The sequence below is a fragment of the Diabrotica undecimpunctata genome, chromosome 7 (genome assembly GCF_040954645.1).
Source record: "Diabrotica undecimpunctata isolate CICGRU chromosome 7, icDiaUnde3, whole genome shotgun sequence".
NCBI lineage: Eukaryota > Metazoa > Arthropoda > Insecta > Coleoptera > Chrysomelidae > Diabrotica > Diabrotica undecimpunctata.
In genome coordinates this window covers 110293303-110316967 of record NC_092809.1, presented here as the reverse complement: position 1 = coordinate 110316967, position 23665 = coordinate 110293303, and the positions used below count along the sequence as shown (strand labels likewise).

Here is a 23665-nt window from a genome sequence, read left to right as displayed (position 1 = left end):
GTTACTCTCCCAACGAAACACCCTGTATCATTGCTATTAAAACAAACTACTTATATATACTCTTTTATTCTATAAATTAAAATAATACATTCTTCTTTCACCTGGAGCAATATATTTTGGGTTTACAAAATAGCAGGATTTCCTAAGACCTTTCTAAAACAAAACAAAGATAAATTATATATATATATATATATATATATATATATATATATATATATATATATATATATATAAAATAAAGTTTTATTTTGAGGTTGCAGTCATTAATAGGGCAGGAAAGTGAAACTCTTTGTTCGTATATCAAGCTTTCGCAAAATTTATTTGCTTCTTCAGGATATACTAAAATATGATATCAGTAAATACAATGAAATTAGAATTAAATAACATTGTATAAAACTAGTATAAGAACTTACAACATGAGGTTAATCCATTAAATTTTTAAATTGACAAAGCATTAAAACTTAACTTATTAAAATTATATATTTATGTAAGTACAATATTTTAATTTTATTTAATTTTGTATAAATTTTTTGAAATTATAGTATTTATAGTCAGAAAATCTAATATTAGAAAATTATAGTATTAATTTTCGTAAGACAGAATGTAATTATAGATATTGCTTAGTTTATCAATATCAGTTTTTTCATTAACGCATTGATATTTATTTATGCATACCATTTCTAAGAATTCTCTTTTATTTAATTGGTTTTCACGTCTTAATATATTAGCTTATTGAAATTAAATGAATATTTTTTATTAATTGCATGATTTATATTCTAATTTCATTGTATTTACTGATACCATATTTTAGCATATCCTGAAGAAGCAAATAAATTTTGCGAAAGCTTGATTAAGAACAAAGAGTTTCACTTTCCTGTCCTATTAATGACTGCAACCTCAAAATAAAACTTTATTTTACATAACGTGTCAGTCAATAACACCTAACTACTTTAATAAACCGTAAAAAGTGGTAAAAAACCAAATCAATTATATAATGATCAAAGAGAGATATCGTAACACCATCAAATCAGTTCAAACACATCCAGGAGCAGATGTTACATCATACAATAACCCACTAATCGCCAATGTTACACTTAAACTTAAACGTATTAGAAAACCCCAAAGAACTCCAAAATTAGATGTAGAAAACTGAAAGAAGCTGATATAAAAAACAAACTCCAACAGAAAATATACGAAAACTTTGATAAATTAGATTATAACACCTACGAGATAAACGAACAATGGGAAACATTAAAAAACTGCTTCCTCGTTCCATGCAAACAGATATTAAAAGAACCGATAATAAAGAGAGACAACTGGATGACCGACGAAATACTCGGCAGGATGGACCAAAGAAGACAAACAGGAACAAAGACAGTCACAATTACAAAATAATTAACAATAAAATCAGAAAAATGATAAGAGAGGCAAAACAAACTTACTATGAGGAAAAATGTAAAGAGATAGAAGATCTTCAGAACAAATACGACCTATTCAACCTACATAAAAAGGTTAAAGAAATGGCAGGGCTGCAAAAAAAAAACACAACACATTTTTTTTAAATAAAAATGGATATACTATAATAACGACTGACGAAAAGCTAAAACGATGAAAAGAATATATGGAAGAGCTCTTCGACGACGAAAGAGGAAACTTACAAGACATATCTTTCGAGGGCAGAGAAACAAGTATAGAAATTACAAAGGAAGAAATATTGTATACACCAAAGAACACCACCACCGGGGCCAGATCAACTGCCTATTGATATCCTAAAAATAATAGAAAATTAGTACATGAATGTCCTCTTAAAACTCTTTAATGAAATTTATCAGTCGGTGGCATACCAAATGAATGGTTGACCTCAACATTTATTTGTCTCCCAAAAAAGAAAAATACTAGAGAATGCACCGACCACCGCACCATAAGCCTGATGTCTCACACACTTCAAATGTTTTTAAAGATCGTCCATAAACGCATTTACCAAATACTTGATATGGATATTGAAGAAACCCAATTTGGATTACGTAGAGGCGTAGGTACCACTGAAGCTCTCTTTGCATTAAACGTACTAATCCAGAGATGCTTGGATGTGAACCAAAATATGTACGTCTGTTTCATAGATTACAACAAGGCTTTCGATAAAGTCCGCCACAAAGAGCTAATGGACGTCCTCAAAGCAAAACAATTACAATACAATGACCTTTGAATTATAACAGATATATATTATAAATAGCAGGCACACATACGCATTAATGAACACACATCAGAAGAGTTCGAAATTAAAAGGGGAGTGCGACAGGGGTGTGTATTCTCACCACTACTACCCAATGCATACTCTAAAGAAATTATGAAAAGGGCTCTTGAGGGAGAAACAGCAGGAATAAAGATCAATGGAACACAAATTAACAATATTAGATATGCTGACGATACTATCATAGTAGCAGACAACCTCAAGACCTCCAAAAGCTAATGAACAAGATATTTGAGTATGGAGGAGAATATGGGTTATCAATAAACATAAAGAAAACTAAATTTATGAGAATATCAAATACACAAAATAATGATGAAAGCCTGGCAATTAACGGTAAAACTTTAGAACAAGTTGAAAACTACAATTATCTTGGCACAATAATTAATCACACAAACGATGACTCCAAAGAAATCAAAGTTCGAATAGAGAAATCACGAACAAACTTCAATAAAATGAGAAAGGTACTTTGTGCAAGAGAACTAAAATTAGACTTGAGAGTTAGGCTGGCAAGGTGTTATATCTTCTCGACTCTGCTTTACGGGATAGAAGCATGGACAGTTAACGCGTCGACTAGTAAAAAGTTGGACGCATTTGAACTGTGGGTGTATAGAAGAATCTTGAAGATATCATGGACCGAGCATGTAACAAACAATAAAGTCATGAGAAGAGTCAACAAAAGAATGGAAATATTGGAAACCATCAAGACACGAAAGCTGGAATACCTGGGGCATGTTATGTGTAATAAAAGATACAACGTACTTTAAATAATTATACAAGGAAAAATCCAAGGCAAGAGAAGTGTAGGAAGGATAAGAATCTCATGGTTGCGTAACTTGAGGGAATGGTACGGATGCACATCAATCGAACTATTCAGAGCGGCAGCATCTAAGATCAGAATAGACATGATGATTGCCAACCTCCGTCGAGGAGATAGGACGTAAAGAAGAAGAGGAATAAAAATAGATAAACGGTTGTTGATAGGTAGCAAAGCAGTAGGATCATTAAACGCACTGTTAAAGACAAAAAACATGTCCAGACAGCCAATATTCGAACTTATGAAACAATAGTGAGAGCAACGGTGTTATATGGATGTGAAACTAGGACAATGAATCAAAAAGAAGAAAAAAAGTTAGAGATTTGGGAGAGGTTTGGAAAATCCTATGAAAAGTTTTTAATGGTATAAAAGGGGCTAACCGAGAATGGCGTAAAGGGAAAGAACAAACCAGGAGCTAACGGAGATGTATAGGAGCACCAAAATAACACAGAAAATTAGTGCATATAGATATAGATGGTTGGGAAATGTTTTACAAATGCCAAACAGAAATAAATGTCATCAGAGTACTGCAAGCAGGAAATTAAGGTGAGAAAAGAAGATGGAAACCACGAAGGAAGTGGTTTGATGCCATCCGGACTGCATAGAAGAAATGGAAACAAGGAACTGCAGGGAACAAGTAAACGAGTGGAAACAGTGAAAGAAACTAGTCAAGTCTATAGAAACCAAAGACCTCCAAGGTCACATATATATCAAATGCCACGACGCTCGGACAAGAGCCTACGAATACGAAGAACATCTGAAAATTTAATAAAAAACTAGAAGTCTTTGAGAACAATTATTGTTGCCCATTTCTCTTAACTCCGTTCATATATTGGCTATGTATAAATATTTTCATTCGTTTGTCTTTACTTTAAATAAAATAAAGCTTTTACGTCTAAGACAAAAGTACTTTTCCCCTTAATGTAAATAAATATTTTTAACCACATTTGAACTACCTATAATATTTTAATAAAGTAATAAATTAAACTGCATAAAAAAGTGTTCTCTGTTCTCTTACACCAGATACTTTTCCTTACCTAATATTATCCTCGATATCAATTTGTTTTTGGAGAGTAGTATTTAAAACCTGCAACAATTCCTCTTCTCTATTTGTCCAAACAACTTCACAAATGAAATAATATTTGTTCCAGCACGGCACATCATGCCATTGTAATTCAGAATTTTTTAGGTATACAGCAATACATTCTTCCTGTCCGCCATTTGGTTGGCCTTGGTACCAATTTAAGTAGGTAAGTGTTTTGCCACTTGTAAGAGAAACATACTTACCGTCAGGTATTCTTGTGAAAGAAGTTAACATATACTCGGGGGAACTATCTAAAAATAAGAAAGGTTATTTTATTGATTTTCTTCTATATTTTATTATCTTCTTCTTGTTCTATATTTTTTTATTTCTAATTGTTCTGATATAAACATTATTTTAACCTTTCAGTAGACGCAGCTAGTCTAGGAGACCGGTGGGAGTCATGGTACAATGAATACAATGAATACAATGTGTTCATTGTACCATGGGTGGGAGTCAATGACGGTTAATTCTAAAGGCAATCGGAAGCTTTTGACTTTCTCCGGCTCTGCAGTATATCATTGCACAAGCGTCTATTCATACCTTGTTACAATTCGTCTTCGATGCTCGCGCATCCATGTAATGTCAAATATTTTATTAGGTTATACTTACCAGTTTTGATTTGTTAATATTTTGAAATTACAGGCTACTTAATGATTTCATTCGTTTAAATCAGAGTTAGAACGATAATGATAGAAAATATGCGATTAAAAATATTGCCTAGATTTTACTAGAAAAGTTCAATTGCGATTTCCGCAATTTTTGATATTACATTTTTACGTTGTTTTTTTATGAAATGTTTCCTATGGTTTTGTGTTCGATTTTTTGTCGCCGACTTGGGAACTCATGAAAATAAAATCGCAATTGTTCTAACATGAACTCGGCTTATTGTGCCCTCTGTACGGTGCAAATATTTAAAATTTAAATTAAGACTGACTACTACTATATTCTATCCCTTTGGTTAAAATTTTAAACTGAAATTCTAAACTAAATTCTTAACTTTACTTTAACAATAAAGTTTATTAAAATTAAACTTTAACAATAAATTTTAATTACAATAATTACAAAACACAAAAACGAATTAAATCATATATCAGAACCTTATCTAGGAATAAATCCTATGAACAACAAACCTCTGACAGGCATAACCTAATAAAATATTTGGCATTACATATGGATGCGCGAGCATCGAAGACGAATTGTAATAAGGTATGAATAGACGCTTGTTATCATTGCAGTGTTGATGCTCGAACTGTAAGTTCGTAATTTGTAAGCGTACCGTGTGCGTCGAGACTGGACAAACATGACTGTAGACGAATTATTCCATGTTGCAAAAGACAGAGAAACTTTTAAAAATGTGGTCGCCAACCTCCATTAATGGGGATGGCATAGGAAGAAGAAGACCGTGTGCGTCTAGAGAAGTAATAGAATTTTGTGACTTGTAAATAATTGTTTTATTATAAAACTTTATTTTTCAGATATTATGGATTATGAAAAGGATTGTTAGCACTTTTTGAAGAAGTTTTGACGGGTGATGAATATGACAAAGAGGAATTGGGAGAGGAATATCATGTATTCGAAAACTTGGAGGGAAGCGATACGGGACAGGAAAATGAAGAATAGGATGATGAGACAGATTTTGCTATTGATCGATATTTTTTTGGGCAAAGATAATAAAACAAAATGGGCTAAGTATATTGCCACTGAGAACGTCGGAAATCGAAGGGAAAATATTGTTCTGCAGCTTCTGGGTCCAAAATAATGTGTTAGACAGAAAACCGATAATTTAGATATCTGAAACAATCTATTTGATACTGATATGTTGCAAATAATTGTTGATAGGACAAATACAAAAATAGAAGCAGAAAGCAGAAGTTCAGTCGCGATTAAAATAAATACCCAAAAACATTGATGAAATTCGTGCCCTTTTAGGTCTATTATATATTGCAGGTGTAATAAAGTCGAGTCACCTAAATACAACAGACTTGTGGAAAATGGACGGCACTGGTATAGAGGTATAGACGGCATTGTCAGTATGACAATAATGATCACGAGATTCAGAAATTTACCAAGGTACATACGAATTGATGATCTCAATACAAGGCATGAGAGTTAGTTTGGATAAATTAGCGACAATAAGACAAATGTTTCTCTCATTCGCAATACGTAACCGTAGACGAAAATTTGGTTAGAGGTAAGGCTTTTAGAGAACGGTGCTCGTTCCGCCAGTACATAACAAGTAAACCCAATAGATATCACCATATGGGATGTAAGGGCTTGTCAAAATATGGCCACTTATACACTCCCACGGTGCCTTACAGAGGGCCTTCGACCAGTCTATTCGAAGAACCCTCTGCGTATCTTCCATCTTAGGTATTTCTTACACAGGAAATAAATGAAACTCGGTTTAGGAGGTGGGCAAGGCCCAGCCACAGAGTCTAAAGTGTTCGTAGAACTGGAGCAGCGCCCCGACATCGGACTCCCAGGGTGCAGAGACCCTATTTGGGAGCCGAGACTAGACTGATCCGAGAGCTGAAAAATGTCGCAAATTTATAATTATATTAATATTTATATGGCATTTTCAGATCTCTCGGCCAATAGAAAAATATAATGATGTTCAATGGCGGGGCGATGCGCATCAGGGTGCGTATTAGTCCACGACTAAGGCACCAGGATGACATAGATACGGTATACAATATATCCGAAAAAGCTCTAAGGCTGCAAGACGAAAAGAGAATCGATTCTAAATGTTAAGTCCTTGGAGGATTGAGGGATTTGTTCTATGCTCTATCTATCCGAGGCATCGAATTATGACCGAGGCATCCTCCTCCAGCATCATATCTTGAAGCCTTCAATTATTTTTCTATCATTTAATTTCATTTACCATATTTCGGACTAGTAACAGTCTATTAAAGAGCGTACCAATCTCATTTTGGTATTTTTCGACAAAAGTGATCTTTTCATGGTTTTAATAATCGACTCGATTTTGAGACCACATCTATTATTACTTTAGTTTTCTACTAGCGTTTGAGATATTTTTGCCTGCGATAGAGATACAGCTATTCCATTTAAAAAGTCATATATATATATATATATATATATATATATATATATATATATATATATATATATATATATATATATATATATATATATATATATATATATATTTCCCATAGAAATTAAAGAGAAGACTCGAAAAATTTCCATCAACTAAGCGAGTTTGATAGAGGGTAGATATTTATCCTAAGAGAAGCGAGATTTTCTTTTCGGGAAATGCCGAATAGAGTTTACAGAATTTTGGATACGGTGTTAGATGTTATCTGACATGACGTTAAGAAGGCGGAGCAGAAAGATCAAGGGGCACAGGGCGGCGTCGAAGAACAACAGAGCCTCAAGATCGTCGCCTATAAGTGATCGGTTCTTCTACTACCAAATCTATTGCAAATCAGTGGTTTACAGAACAAAGAACACCAATTAAGATGCAAACAAGTAATCATCGAATTCGCAGTTTTTGGTTTTTTTTTTTCATTTTGGCCACACTGGGGGATAACTCTTACCCCTGATCTTCGACGTAATCGTCTTGAATGGCGCAGAAAACGATTGGTTTAGGACCAGAAATGAAAAAAAGTTGTCTTTAGTGATAAATCTCTATTCTGTTTAGGGATGCATAATGGCCGAGCCAGAATCAGAAGACGACGTGATTAAAGACGAAATCCACCATGCACTGAACTGTTGGGATTATGGTGTAGCATGCCATCGCTTAGGGTTTAAGGTCAGCTCTAATTCTTGTCAGAAGAAACATGACTGCTCACCGATAGGTTAAAGGAATTCTGGTACCTCAACTCTTACTCTACCTTAAGGCTCTCCAAATTTTTGAGCCGGATAACGCAATTGCGAGAGTCACCATGGACTTCTTTGAACAGACTGGAACCAATATCTTACTCTTGTCCCCGAGATCCACATGTTTATCCCCAATTTAACACGTTTGTGTAGTGATGGGTCGGAGAATTCTTAATTTAGAGCATCCTCGTCAAACTTTAAGAACACTTCGGGAAATATTGGCCAATCAATCGGAAGTGAACCCAATCGCATCTAAGAGTGCGTTGCTCACTAAGGTGCATCAACACGTTATTAATTGATTTAACCTGTAAGTCTTTGTATTTTCTTACCCTATATAATGGCACAAAATATTTTCAAATTATACTAATGTATAAAGAGTGTTCAGATTTTTATGTCACTTAGTATAGTATTTTCGCTAAAAGATATCTTTGTCAATATACATAAATACCTGTTTCAATGATTTTTTTTTGCAAATAGTTGTGCTCTTCCTTTGATTCTATATTCACCAAATTCATACCGTGGTATCTGCAGAACTGTTCGGCATGCAGTAGGTTGCCCTGCAAATCAATAAATAAATTTTGGATGTGAAGAGTCCACGGGAAAAACGTGTTCAGTCACATTTTGTAACTTTTACAGGAGAGCTAAAATAGTTATAATCTTGTATAGAAAATTCCTACAAAATTCTAAAATGATAGTCAATATATTATTAAATACCTAATGAATTTTGAAACAATTCAATAAAAATTCAATTATATCGTCATATGGCACTTAAAAAGTAAAAACTATAAAAACTAAACAAAGAACATTTTGGACTTACTAATAACGTGTTTAGTCCATTATGATAACTCCACGTAAGTGATTAGTCCAACCATTATACCTTGAAATAAAGATTGAATTTTCAGAATAAAAGATAGGTCAGTAATAGTGTCAAATACTTGTAAATTATCATACTTCGGCTTTGATATCGGTAGGCGATCTGAAAATAAACGCAAACATCACCTATTTTGTTTGAAACTTTGATGGCCCTAAGAAAAAGACCACTAGTATTTAGACGTACCTTGATAAGCCTGTGCAGGGTAGAAGAATTCTCCATCCTGCAGAAGAGGTTGTCGATCAGTTTTACGTCTAACGTCAGATGATATCCAAGGCGCATCGTAAGTGTCTCTATGAAACAATTTGGTTACTTCTTTTGTTATTTTAGCCTCACGAATTGGTCTTGTAGGAAATGGGCATTTGTCCTTATATTTTGCTTTTAAAAAAGAGGTCCAATCTCGTATCATATCCTGCTGAACTGGAATTATATTGAATGGGGTGGGGTTTGATCGTGCTGCTCCAAAAACGTCATTCCATTCAATCCATTTCATAGCATTTAGATATCGATAAATCTTCACGTAGGTAAATTTTTTCAGTATCGTTGAGGCCGTAATGGCTTCTTATACCTCTAAATGAGTTTATATGGTCATAGACTGCCTGTTTTTTCTCATTACCTAATCTTTGGGGCCGATTTAAATGGCGACCTCTTTGGTCTCTAGGAGACAAGCCTTTTTCTTTTAAAGAATTTTGTATTGTATCTAGCTTGAAATCGTCTTCCACTTGAAATTCCACGTCTTGAAATACCATGTAAGGATATGAAAACCTTCTTGCAAACAGGAACTTCCTGCATACTATTGCCTCGTTTCACTCTTACTAAATATCTAAAATTACAGTCTCTACTTTTTGGATCGTCCTGTCTAGGTCTTCTACGAACAACCAATGTTGCTGCAATAAGTGAGGTTAGACATGATAACTGTTCATTCCAATTTCCTTATAGATTAAAATCTTTTATAATCCTACTCCTATCCTCGAGCGGAATAATTTTAAAACAACCAAACATTGAGCAGTTACAATCAGGATCTGTTTCATGACTACTAGCTAACATTCTTTTGTTTACATCAGTTAGTCTACCAAAACTATGTTTTTTCTTAGAAGTTTTACCTGACGATGGCTTCTCTCTCTCATGACCACTAGTCTCTACACTGTCAATTTCCATTGTTCATATATAATTAATTACTACTTAACATTGACTGATGCTCACTCAATGACAACCAATAGCGAACTGATGCAATGGCTCCAAGGAAGGACCGAACACGTTCTTTGTGTTTAGGCAAGCGACCAAGCACACTCTTTTCGTGTGCCTCCAAATTAGAAACGGAAATAACTCACGGACTGAACACGTTGTTTGCGTGTGATGTAGACAGATTTGTAGTACTCGCATTGAACTACCAGAATGCGTTATAAAACAAAATTCCAAAAAATAGACTGAACACGTTTTTCCCGTGGACCCTTCATGTAATAGTAAAATGTAGTAGCCTGAGAAGCTTCTGGTGTAATACGGATTTTTTTAAAAAGGAAAAAAAAATAACTAATTAATTTTGTATAAACGAAGATTTAAATTAGTTATGGTAGTTTTGATCATGATACGCGAGCTGGGCATAAACTACGCAACATTTTAGGTAAGGGTTTCATAAGGAATTAATCAGTTTAATATTTTTGTTGGGTATAAGCTTAAATTTAAGTTTAAAATAAGTTTTTTTTTGCTGTTTTGATTTCCACTTTGGAAATCGTTTTCGATTTTAGTAAAAAATATGCAAAAGATAAGTTTTGTTTTATAGGTCAAGAAGAAACTTACAAAATTTTATTATGTTCAATTAATTGTCAAATTTTACCAAACAAGTTTTAATATAATAAAGATCGATGAGTATTATAAGACCCTCTACATTTCCTAGAATCTAAATTTTCGTCATACATAATAAGAAACATAACATAATAAGAAATCAAATAGACTTTATTCTTATCAACGGTAGATTCACCACAACTGTCAAGCTCGCACATGTCCTGGAGCAGATGTCCCTTCTGACTACGTACTATTAGTGGCCGTCATAAAGATCGCTCTTTCATGCAAGAACAAGCCTGAAACTCAACAACAGATAGCACTGGACAAACTGAAAGACCCAATGATAAAAGCAGAAATAAGCAATGAAATAAACGCACAAATTCAAATATTGACGACAAACATTGCCGAAGATCTAACACCAACATGGAATACGATTACAAGTGCTATAACAGACATCATGAAAAACAACTTAGGGTACAAACGAAATAACAAGAGGCAAAAATGGATGACAGAAGAAATACTATTACTAATGGAAGAACGAAGAAGACACAAGAATAACCAAGATGGCAGCAATATGTATGAAAACATTAACAGGCAAATAAAAGCAAAAATATGAATAGCAAAAAATGAATGGCTTAAGCAACAATGTATCGATCTAGAACATTTACAACGACAGCACGATGACCGTAATTTACATAAAAAGTTTAAAGAGACTGCTGGAATATACAGAAAACGAAGACCAACGACCATAGTTAATCAGGATAACCAGATAGTGCTGGGTGAAAAGGAGAAAATTGATATATGGGAAAATTATATCCAGGAGCTCTTCCATGACGAAAGACCCATAAGTGAAGTTTATACAGACGACCAGCTAACTGGCCCTTTAATCACCAAAGAGGAGATAGAAAAGGCAATATTAAATTCAAAAAACAATAAGGCACCTGGACCAGATGAAATCCCGTCAGAAATACTCAAATTACTGGATGAAAGGGGAATTTCAGCACTACACAAAATATTTACCTTAATTTATGAAACTGGCTACTATCCTTAACAGTGGTTACGCTCTACCTTTATTCCCCTGCCCAAGAAAGTCAATGCAAAAAGATGTGAGGATCACAGACTCATTAGTCTGATGAGTCACACTTTAAAGATATTCTTAAAAATACTACATCAAAGATTATACAAAAAATGTGAATGGGACATCAGTGACTCCCAGTTCGGGTTTAGGCAAGGTTTAGGAACACGAGAAGCAATAGTAGCAACACAGGTACTGGTCCAAAATTGATACGATCAGAAGAAGGATGTGTTCCTATGCTTTTTAGATTACCAAAAAGCGTTTGATCGTGTCCAACACCACAAGTTAATGCAGATCCTCAAGAAAGTTGATATAGACCAAAAAGACATAAGATGCATTGAAAACTTGTACTGGCATCAAACGGCACAGTTAAAAATAGACAATTCTATATCCAAACCCATACATATAAGAAGGGGCGTTCGACAGGGATGTGTGCTTTCCCCTCTTTTATTTAACATTTATTCGGAAGCCATATTTCAAGAGTCTTTGGAGGATGCAAAGATGGGAATCAAAGTGAATGGAGTATTGATCAACAACATACGATATGCTGATGATGGTGTCTTAATTTGTGACAACATAGTCGATCTTCAACAACTTGTCACTATAATCGGAGAATACAGTAAGCGAATGGGAATAGAGATTAATACCAAAAAAACCAAATTTATGATCATCTTCAGAAACTTGGATGCACTTGAAAACTCCACCATAATACTGAATACTAAGTCCATTGAAAGAGTGAGTAAATTTAAATACCGGGGATCGTGGCTTTTTGAAGACTGGGCATCGGACAGGGAAGTAAAATGTCGTATTGAGCAAGCTCGACAAGCTTTCGTAAAATTCAAGAAGGTACTGACTTGTTCAGAGTTCGATCTTCAACTGAGACTAAGGTTTACTAAGTGCTACGTGTGGTCAGTGCTGCTATATGGCGTAGAGGGCTGGACACTCAAAATGAGGAATATAAACAGATTAGAAGCTTTCGAGATGTGGCTCTATCGCCGTATCCTAAAAATACCAAGGACAGCGAAAATCACAAATATAGATGTCCTTAAAAGAATAAACCAAGAACGCCAACTTTTCGAAACCATCACGAAAAGGAAAACAACGTATCTAGGTCACATCATGCGAAATGAAAAATATCAGTTCCTTCAACTTATAATCGAGGGTAAAATTGAAGGCAGGAGAGGAATGAGACGCAAGAAAATGTCCTGGCTCCGAAACATAAGGCAATGAACAGGGATTAACGACATACAATCTCTGATACATATTGCAAGAAATAGAGAATTAATGGAAAATGTGATCGCTAACATCCATTAGTGGATTTGCATCTGAAGAAGAAGAAGAAGAAATTTTCGTCCCTTTCTAAAAACTTACAATTTAAGCAAAAATGAGCGTTCACGTATTTAAAACCTCAGATTAAAGTTAAAACTACCCTAACTTTAATTCTCGACCACCCGAAGGCTTCCTTAAATGCTTAAAATTTAGGTTTTTTTCTATTTTAATAATTTGTTTGAGTTTTAATACTGCATAACAATTAAACATATAAGAGATCTATTTATTTATTTATCGTATGACAATTACAACACATTTAGAACAAAATTACAGACACTAGTAATATAGGTATATGACAAACTTTAAATAGTTACAGACAAACATCAAGAGTATTAATATAATCAATTGCAAACAGGAAGTCTTCAAGGCTACCATTGTAGGATCTTGAGGGACACTCTTCAATAATGTGGTCGATGGTTTGGTTCTCCCCACAGTCACATTGAGGAGATGGGTTCTTTCCCCATTTATGTATGCTTCTACAATTTTTTCCAGATATGGTTAAATTTTGACAATTAATTGAAAATCATAAAATTTTGTAAGTTTTCTTTTGGTTCTTCTTGGCCCAGAAAATGAAACTTATCTTTTGCGGTTTGGTAGATTATTTACTCAAACAGTTAACATTATAACCACAAAAATGAGATACTGTGAGTTAAAATCGGTCCACTGGGCTCAGAGATATAGTTCTTCAAATATTGGGCAAAAATAGCTATTTTGGACCCTGTACAGGGGCATGTTTCAGGCCTAGTGGCACCTAGAGGGCTAAAAATAGCTATAGGCTACGTTTTTAAGGTAAAATGTTATACTAAAATTTGGTAAATATCCGCGGACACTCTCCCCTCACTCCCCCTACAAAAGTAGTCGAAAAGTAAAAATATTGCTCATATATTATAATGTTCATATTATGTTTATGCATATATGCATATATGCATGAACAAATAGGTATATATAAGTTACTTACTTTAAAAAGATTACCAATGTAGTAGCTTTTCTTTCCTCGATGATGTAAGTTTAATGTTGGAATTGTATCTTTTAATCCAAATAATTCTAACAACAAAAATAGATTGTCATGCATTGTAAAAAAAAATGTATTAAGCCAGGTTTACACGAATCCGGTAGCTGGAGCCAGTCTCACTGGCCAGTAAAAGTTTCTACTTGGTGAAATCAGTTGTTTGTTGTTTTGTCAGTGTCGTGTTACTTTACGCCAGCGACTAGAACTATGTGTTTACACGTATCTACAAACTCTGGAACGGGGATAGAGGGAACGCGAACGAGGGCCACTGGCGTGAAAAATAGACCAGCCCTCTATTCGAGACAGCGTTGGCAGACAGCGTTCGACTGACGTAAAAAAGTGTTTACATGATACTACTACCATGCCAGTGCGACTGCCGCCAGTTACTGGATACGTGTAAACCTGCCTTTAAAATAAATTAGTCAAAGCACTGCATGATTCTACTGTATCATTGCTCAACTGTTTCTGGAAGATTTAGAAGAATCTGTCATGAGTCATTTATAAAAAGAATTCATAAAATATATTTCATGTTTTGATAAAAATTCTTGAATTTCAGCTTTGTTTGAATTAGTGTTTGGAATTTCACTCTTTAGTCTATAATGGTACGGAGCATTATCCAAAACAATAACGCTATTTCCTTTTAATTTAAGTAGTAATTGCTGCTCAAACGACTTTTCAAACAAAGTACTGTCTATACCTTGATGATAATCTAAGCGACAATCACTTACACTCTTAGCAGAGAGTAATATCAGATACTCTTAGCATCTTTTACCCATCCTGATTCTCCCCAACAATGTAAAATACAAATTCTCTTCCCTCTAGAGGGAGGCACATTGGTAACGCAATTTTTACTACCATCGGTCCAACATTTTTTAACTATATCGTGGGTGTCGAACCAAGTTTCATCCAAATAATACAAGTTCTTACTTTCACTCCTCAAAGACCTTAGATTCTCCAAATAATCGAACCTCCACTTTATTAAACGGCTTAATTCCATAATTGCCTGCCATTTATTCACTGTTTTAAAAATAAAAACATTAGATTTTTAAAACCTTCAAAAAGTAGTTTTATGACACTCGGGGATTATTTCTTTGTTTCTTAATTCACTCAAAAATTGATTTAAAGTTGGTAAGTTATTCACTGAATACATATGATTAGACTTCGGCAAATATGCATATTGCATATTTTGCATATTGTGCATATTTTATGCAAATATTTCATATTTTGGCATATTTATATAAAAGTTTGCATAAAGTGCATAAAAGTTCAGATTTTTATACTGTATTTGAAAATTTTTAAACATACCAATTTATTTCAATTCTTGTATAAAATTTTGTAGTCATTTTAATCAAGAAATGATCTAAGTACGTAATCTCTACAGGTACAAAACATTTACAATTTCAAAGAAGATCAATTTAAGTAGCCCTTAACATTCTTAGAAAGTCTCGGTCACTGAGGCATTCAGTTATTGGATAAACGCTAAGGGTTCGCTCATTTGCATTTTATGATCTAATCCCCAAATCTATCTACAATTTATTGTATCTTAACAGCAGGTAAACGGCTAATAGTTTTGTTCCTAATTTAGGGATTTTCCAAAATCTCCCAGTTTATTGAATTAGGTACCTAAACATTTCTAATTTGATGCTCAGATTTGTAAATCATTTTTGTTTTGATATTCAAAGCGTAAACACTCGTTGTGCGTAAAAAAAAGGAAGATTGTGATTTTATAATGCCTAAAACAACCAGTGCTTCAACTTGGATTAAACCTTATAAAGAGCTGTCTATGGATATGGGAAAAATCTACTGTTCAGTCTGTGGCAAAATTGTAAGTATCTAATATTTTCTATTAAATATCTAATATTTCATACATACAGGGTGTTTCCAAATGACACTTACAACGTTTGACTGTAGATACTTCTCGAAAAATTGAACAAAACGATATAGTTAATGAAGGGTCAAACTTATTTACTTTTCGAGATACAGGGTGTTAAAATTAAAAAAAATTAAATTCTTTTAGTTAATAACAACAATAACTTTAAAACCAATAAACGTATTTACTTGAAATTTAGTACTCGTAGGTTGTTTTTAAATGAAAAATAGCTTCCTTTAGTGAGAAAAAATTGTCCATGGTACAATACAATGGTGTGTATTTAGAAAAATTTTTCACCTTTACTTTTTTTATGAAGTCAGCTATTCTAAAACACAATTATTTTTATTGTAATTGAATTAACAAAAAAAAAACTTTTGTTGAATTTTAAAATAAGTTATATGATGTACTAATGGTTAGTAACAAAAACTAATTTGTGGATTAATACTGCATTTAAAACACTTAGCGAGTGTTTTTTTTTAAACCAGTTATTTGATTAACCAAAAACACCTTGTATATTTTTATATTTTAAAGGTTGGGTTAAAATAAAGGTTTTTATTTTGATTTATAGATAGCATGTGAGAAGAAATTTCAGATAGACCAACATGTGAGAACTGCTTCACACATTGCAAAAAAAGGAAAAATAGGAGGAAAACATCAAACTTCAATGGCTAAATGTTTCCAATCTACTTCAAAAAAATTAGATGAGTAAGAAACTTTTAATGAAGACTTGTGTCGCGCATTAGTGTCTGCAAACATACCGCTTTCAAAATTAGCAAATGTAAATTTTAGTTCGTTTCTAAAAAAATATTGCAAACTTAATGTTCCAAGTGATCGGTCTCTAAGAAGAAATAATGTGAACGGGCTATACTCGTCGGTGTTAATTAATATTAAGGAAGAAATTGCAGATAATTATTTTTACATATCTGTAGACGAAACCACTGATTCCTCAGGAAAGTATATTGCTCATTTATTGATTGGTGTTCTTAAAGAAGATACCTTACCAAAATCTCATCTTATTTCATGCCAGCAACTTGAGAAAACAAATGCTTTAACAATTTCGCGTTTTATACAAGAAACATTAACAACTTTTTTTCTTCCGACAACTATTCCTTCTAATAAATTACTGCTTATTTTATCGGATGCTGCTCCTTATATGGTGAAAGCAGGACAAAATTTAAAAATATTTTTCCCAGATTTAATACATGTTACTTGTGTAGCGCAGGGATTAAACAGAGTTGCAGAGGAAATACGAAAAAAGTTTCCTCTTGTAAATACCATGATATCCAGTGTCAAAAAAGTATTTCTTAAATCTCCTATAAGAATTCAACTTTATAAAGAAATGCTACCTAACATTCCTCTTCCACCACAACCTATTTTAACGCGATGGGGAACATGGTTAGAAGCAGCTAATTTTTATGCAGATCATTTTGTTAAAATAAAGAACATAATTGATACGTTAACAGATGAAAGTTCCCAATCTCTTCTGGATTCTAAACAAACTATAAAATCAAATTTTAGTTTTGTTCAAAAAACAATTACTCAGTTAGAATCACCAAAACTGTCATTGTTCGAAAGTACAGCATTAATAAAAGAATTTGCATCATGTTGTCGGAACGTTAGAGGTAATATTGGAAAAGATATTTTAAAAAAATTTGAAGTTACTATGGAAAAAAATAAAGGTTACCTTATTCTTTCTGAAGTAGTCAGTGTTCTAGCTGGAAATATTTCGGAAACAATTAATTCAGAACCAAATGTTTTGGTTAGTTTGAAAAATGCTCCCGTTACATCAGTTGATGTTGAACGAAGTTTTTCCATATATAAATATATGTACTCAGACAGAAGCCACAAGTTTTTGTTAGAAAATTTTGAACACCACTTGGTCATTTATTGTTACCATAATTCTAAATAAGTTTATTCATACTTAAAAATGATGTAGTTACTTAAAATAAATGTAAATCTTAATGAATAGTAGGAAATATTTAGTTATGTACACTTTTTTTTTAAATAAAATTGTTACTATTTTACGATTTTTTTATTTATTTGTATGCATATTTTGTAACTAATTTACATATTTTTGGGTAAACAATTTTTGGAAATTTTGGAAATTTTGAAAAATTCGGCAATACTTTTTAAGGAATTTTGCTCGGAATTGTGTTTTTGATGAAATATGATTAACCTTCCTAATACCAGTTAGAAAGAAAACCGGACTGATCAAACGACGACGACTGCTCGAGAAAAGGGTACATGATTTAAGAATCGCGACATGGAACATCCGATCCCTATACAGATCGGGAAAGCTCTCCAAAATCTGCTCGGTGAACTGAATAGATATGCCATAGATATAACAGCTCTGCAGGAAATGAGAAGGACTGGGAGTGGTACCATTTACAAAAGACATTACATTATATTCTATAGTTGCGACGCTAAAAACCACGCACTAGGTACTGACTTACATTTTAAATAAAAAGGTTGAACATTTCGTAAGAGACTTTCGCGCTATGAACTCTAGAATGTGCATCCTGAGACTAAGGGGAACATTTTTAATTATAGCATCTTAAATGTGCATGCCACTACAGAGAAAAAGGAAGACGATGCTAAAGAAAAATTCATTGAAAAACTAGAAGCTGCATACCATTCATGCCCAAAGAAGGACATCAAAATTATTTATGGTGATCTCAACGCAAAAATAGGAAAAGAGCAACAATATCTCCCAACTATAGGTAAGCACAGCCTTCATGAGGTATCCAATGACAATGGCATCAGACTCATAAATCTAGCAACTTCCTTTAACATGGTCATTGTCAGCATATGCTTCCAGCGAAAAAATATTCATAAGGGAACGTGGAGATCTCCAGATGGGGTTACGGTAAACATGATCGATCATGTTATTATTGTTTTTAGACATCACTCAGACGTAACAAACGTATGCAGCAGACGAGGGGCAAATGCAGACTTGGATCACTACCTAGTAGAAAGTAGAATAAGAGCCAGAATCTCAAACATTAAAAAAGAAATGGTCCAAAATTGAAAAATAGGAAATAAAAAACTTAGCAGACAACAGCAAAAAGGCAAAATACAAAGAATATATAAAAACAAGGCTAGAAAACAGACAAAAGCACGAGAATATAAACAGAGAATGGGAAGCGTGTAAAAACATCATACAAGACGCGGCCAAAGAGACCCTGGGTCTACAAAAAAGCTCAAATCAACTGAAGGACAGTGGTTCGATGAAGAGTGTTGTAACATAACAGATGAAAAATAATGCATATCAACGACTACAACAACGACAAAGAGCACGAAATGCAGAGGAGGAATATATAATGCTAAAGAGGGAAGAGAAGAAAATACATTGCAGAAAGAAAAGAGAACAGAACTCCAAGAAATGGAAGAAATGCAAAAAGCAGTTACCAGACTGAAAAACAACAAGTCACCTGGATTAGACAACATTAGCGCAGAATTAATAAAGGAAGGCGGAGACTCCCTATTGAATGCGATACACGAACTAATAGTGAACATATGGAATAATAAACAACTGCCACAAGACTGAAATACCGGAGTAATTATCCCACTACACAAAAAGGGAGATCAGCTTCAATGTAAAAACTACCGGCAATAACGCTACTAACTGTGGCATATAAAATACTGTCAAATATTGTATATGACCGATTGATGTACCATATGCGGAACAAATAATTGGGGGATATCAATGTAGTCTCTGCAGGCAGAAGTCCACAATAGATCAGATCTTCGTCTTGAGGCAAATCTTGTGAATTTAATATAGACACACATCATCTTTTCATTGACTGTGAGAGTGTCTATGATAGCACCTATCGAGAATTTCTGATCCATGCACCGAAAGAGTTTAATTTTCCAACTCAACTTATTGATATAGTAAAAGAAACACTTAAAGTACAAAGCAAAATTCGAATTCAAAACGGACTAACAGGTACAATCTATGTGAAAACATAGATTGTATTCTATTCAACATCACATTAGAGAAAATAATTAGAGAGTCAAAAGTCAACTCCAGAGGAACAATAGTAACAAAAAGTGTACAAATATTGGCATTTGTAGATGATGTTGATATCATAGCTAGAAGCAAAATAGAGATGATAGAAGCATTTAATGCGATAGAAAGAGCGGCACAAAACAGGGGCCTAAACATTAACGAAATAAAAACCAAATACATGAAGGCCAGCAAATCGACAGGCCAAAGAAACCTCAGAATCTGACAATAGGAGACTATAACATCAAAAGCGTGAAAAATTTTACATATCTAGGTTCACTAGTTACCGCAGATAACAATGTCAGTGAAAAAGTTCAGAGAAGAATACATATCGCTAATAAAACATATAATGGTCTAATTAAACATCTAAGATCTAACAACATCACAAGAAAATCCAAATGCAAAATATACAAGACCCTGATAAAACCGGTCCTTGTATATAAATCAGACACATGGACACTGTCGAAAAGCGATGAGAACCTATTAGGTACGTTTGAACGAAAAATCCTTAGAGACATATATAAGGGGGTGAAAGAAAATGACATATGGTGCAAATGGTATAATGTTGAACTATACACAGCATACAATAAACCCGAGGTCATAACATCCATAAAGATCGGACGTCTGCGCTGGATGGGCCATGTTGAACGGATGTTGGAGATTGAAACACCAAAACATATAATGAGGTAAACACCAGTAGAGAGAAGGTCAAAGGAAAGACCCAAACTTAGATACAAGAAGCAAGTGGAACAAGATCTGAAAACAATTAAGATTACCAACTAGAAAAACAAAGCAAGGAATAGAACAGAATGGCGGAAAATCCTAGAACCAGCCAGGACCCAGAAAGGGTTGTCGAGCTACTGATGATGATGATGATGAAACATTATCCTTTTACCTGAATAAAATTCCAAGAAATTTTCCAATCTCTTATTAACACTGGCTTTGCGTACTTAGAAATTTGTGATTCTGAATTCCAAATACAAATGCAATTAACTGATTAAATTTAAATAGGTACACAAAATTATGCTTAAAATTTTATTTACCAACTCAAAATTTAAATACGTACCTGGCTACATTTACTTTATATCATTTAGTAAAGTACCTTTTCCGTCGACCATCCATTTATGATCAATTTTAACACCCTCAAAATCATTGATTAATGACCCCTATTAATGAATGATTTCCTATTAATGAACGATTTTATTATAGGCAACACAACATACATTGCTTGCATAAATTAATTTAACCACATTTTACGCTCTGTGATTGGCAGTTACCTGTGGTGTAGGCAACCAAACATACCTATTTATATTCCCACTAACAAATTATTTAAAATGAAGTAGCCGCTGTAAGTACTGTCTGTCATTGTATGTCATTATTTATCGGTAAGTAAATAAAAATTTAAACTAAGATATTTTTATTTCTGAAAAGTATGGTCGACGGAAAAGTTTTGTAACGAACTCGTGAATTAAAATGGCGATTAACAATCTCGAACATTAACTCACTCGCTTCGCTCGCGCGTTAATATATCTCAATTGTTAATCGCCCTTATTAATACACTTGTTGGTTAAATAACTATTAAACTTTGGATATAATTTAAAATTGAACCTAATGTAACGAAAGACTAAGGGTGACTATTCGTTACAGCTTTAAGGGAGTACAGTCATTTTGTGCTTGATATCGGCCCAGTCTCTTAATCTGGGGAATTCCATCCGAATTATCTTGCAGCGGATAGTAACTAAATTTAGATAATAAAATTGTTGATTGACATTTGAGCATTGATTCGTGAATGTCATAAAATGTATGACTTATATTAAAATATGTTTTAAACCAAGTGCAATAAACAAATATCTAATAATTTCTGGAATTTCTTGACTTGAAGTTGTAGAATTATGTAGTGAGTTTAATTTTGTGTTATTGTTATGTTGGGCAATACCTAAAAAATATTGGTCGTTTTGCAAAACTCTGAAAAACCAAAATTTATATAAATCGAAGATTTATATAGATCTTCTCCGTTTTAGAGATAATTCAGGCGTTCGATACTTAATCTGTATGATGCACCATTGGCCCAAAACTAATCTGTTTATAATGGAGTTAAAAACAGACCTTGTTAAAAAATAAATGCAAAAAATGATAAATTATGACAGACTGAATAAAGTCAAAAAACATTTTAAGAACATAGTTTAAAGTTTAAGGAATATCTCTTTTGCAATATTATATAAAATTTATTTAGTACATTAAAAACATACCTTGAACACATTTGGTATTATCTTCACCGTACGAAGATTGTAAAATTAAATACATAGACAATACTATTAGATTTAGGCTTTTTAAAATCATTTTAATTAATATTTAGCACGTTTAAATGATAAATAATTAAATCTGCAAATTTATTGTATGTTGTTACTTTTATATCGTGTGAAATGTAAGTAGTTGAGATAATGATAAGAACTATTTTGATTTTGGTAATTCCATATTGAAATTTGCAAATTTTTATGGGTCATTGAGTCCCACTATAAATATGATAAAACTTGTATGTATAACAACTTAATAAACATTGTAATTTTTTTAATGAAAATTACGCGGTACATCGTATTAAAACAAATTATGTATCTGTAAATATAAAACACATAAATAATCGTTAGAAAACTAAAATGTTACTCATAATATGTCAAAATAAGCATAATATGTATACAATACAGTACCAAACCAGATCAAATCAGATTTTAAAACAAAACGGAAACTACCCCAGGTGAGTAGACACTCTCACACTGATTTATCAGTCTGTCCCAAGGATTCTGGGGGGGACACAAATTTGACAAGAGTATGCTTTAAAAAACAAACAGTTTTCAAAATTGCAACCATGAATACTAGAACTCTACTTTCTGATGAAAGCTTTAAAGAAATGGAAAAAGAATTAGAAAAGATCAAATGGGACATCGTCGGAGTTAGTGAAGTGAGAAGGCGAGGTGAAGGTCTCGAGACCCTAAAATCCGGTCACTTGTTTTACTATCACGGAGAACAACATAAGTCAGTAGGAGGCGTCGGATTCTTTATAAACAAACAGCTAGCAGGGAATCTAAAAACTGTCCAATCAGTATCCACTAGAGTTACATATGCCACGTTCAAAATAAATACTAGGTATTATCTAAAAGTTATCCAAGCCTATGCTCCAACAACAGAATATACAGACGAGGAGATCGAAGTCTTTTATGATGATTTAAGCACAGCCATCACAAACGACCGTACACATTTCACAGTTATATGTGGAGACTTTAACGCCAAAATAGGAACAAAACTGGATCCAGCAGAAACTGCTCTTGGAAATTTTGGAAGTCAGGGACGGAACGACCGTGGCGACACTCTTTTAAACTTCTTACTAGAGAAAAACCTATTCCTAATGAACAGTTACTACTACAAGAAACCTCACCGCAGATGGACGTGGAAAAGCCCAGATGGGAAGACGACAAACGAGATTGATTACTTTATCACTGATAAAAGATACATATTTACAGATGTGACAGTGCTAAATAAATTTGCGAAATCAAGCGACCATCGTATGGTGAGAGCCACCATTGTGTTAAATACCAACTATGAACGACACAATATGATAAAAAAGAAGCAAATAAACATATGGACACATCCAAACAACGAACAAAATTTTGAAGATCATATCGGTAAATTCCTTCAAGAAAAATCATTAACAAATGATATTAACATCCTAAATGACATAA

General features: G+C 33.4%; 1 protein-coding gene across 2 annotated transcripts; it reads right to left on the bottom strand.

The window, feature by feature from the left end:
- Nucleotides 1-52: 52 nt before the first annotated feature.
- On the bottom strand, nucleotides 53-22363 carry LOC140446920 (C-type lectin 37Db-like). 2 transcript variants are annotated; one of them, XM_072539510.1, is made up of 5 exons: nucleotides 22181-22363; nucleotides 14005-14090; nucleotides 8438-8546; nucleotides 4103-4400; nucleotides 53-153 (listed from the first exon to the last, which is right to left on the bottom strand). In XM_072539510.1, exons 1-5 carry the CDS (start codon nucleotides 22269-22271, stop codon nucleotides 123-125), a joined length of 615 nt encoding a protein of 204 aa, XP_072395611.1. In that variant the 5' UTR covers nucleotides 22272-22363; the 3' UTR covers nucleotides 53-122. The 2 variants fall into 2 exon arrangements, with proteins under 2 accessions (XP_072395611.1, XP_072395612.1); XM_072539511.1 differs by having other exon boundaries at nucleotides 53-149.
- Between the last annotated feature and the right edge of the window lie 1302 nt (nucleotides 22364-23665).

Coding starts and splice junctions, on each gene's coding strand:
- LOC140446920 (XM_072539510.1), bottom strand. CDS start 22,271: ATGATTTTAAAAAGCCTAAATCTAATAGTATTGTCTATGTATTTAATT. Junction 14,091..22,180: donor TAATACCAAATGTGTTCAAG/GTATGTTTTTAA, acceptor TTTTGTTGTTAG/AATTATTTGGATTAAAAGAT. Junction 4,401..8,437: donor AAAAAAAATCATTGAAACAG/GTATTTATGTAT, acceptor TCTTATTTTTAG/ATAGTTCCCCCGAGTATATG.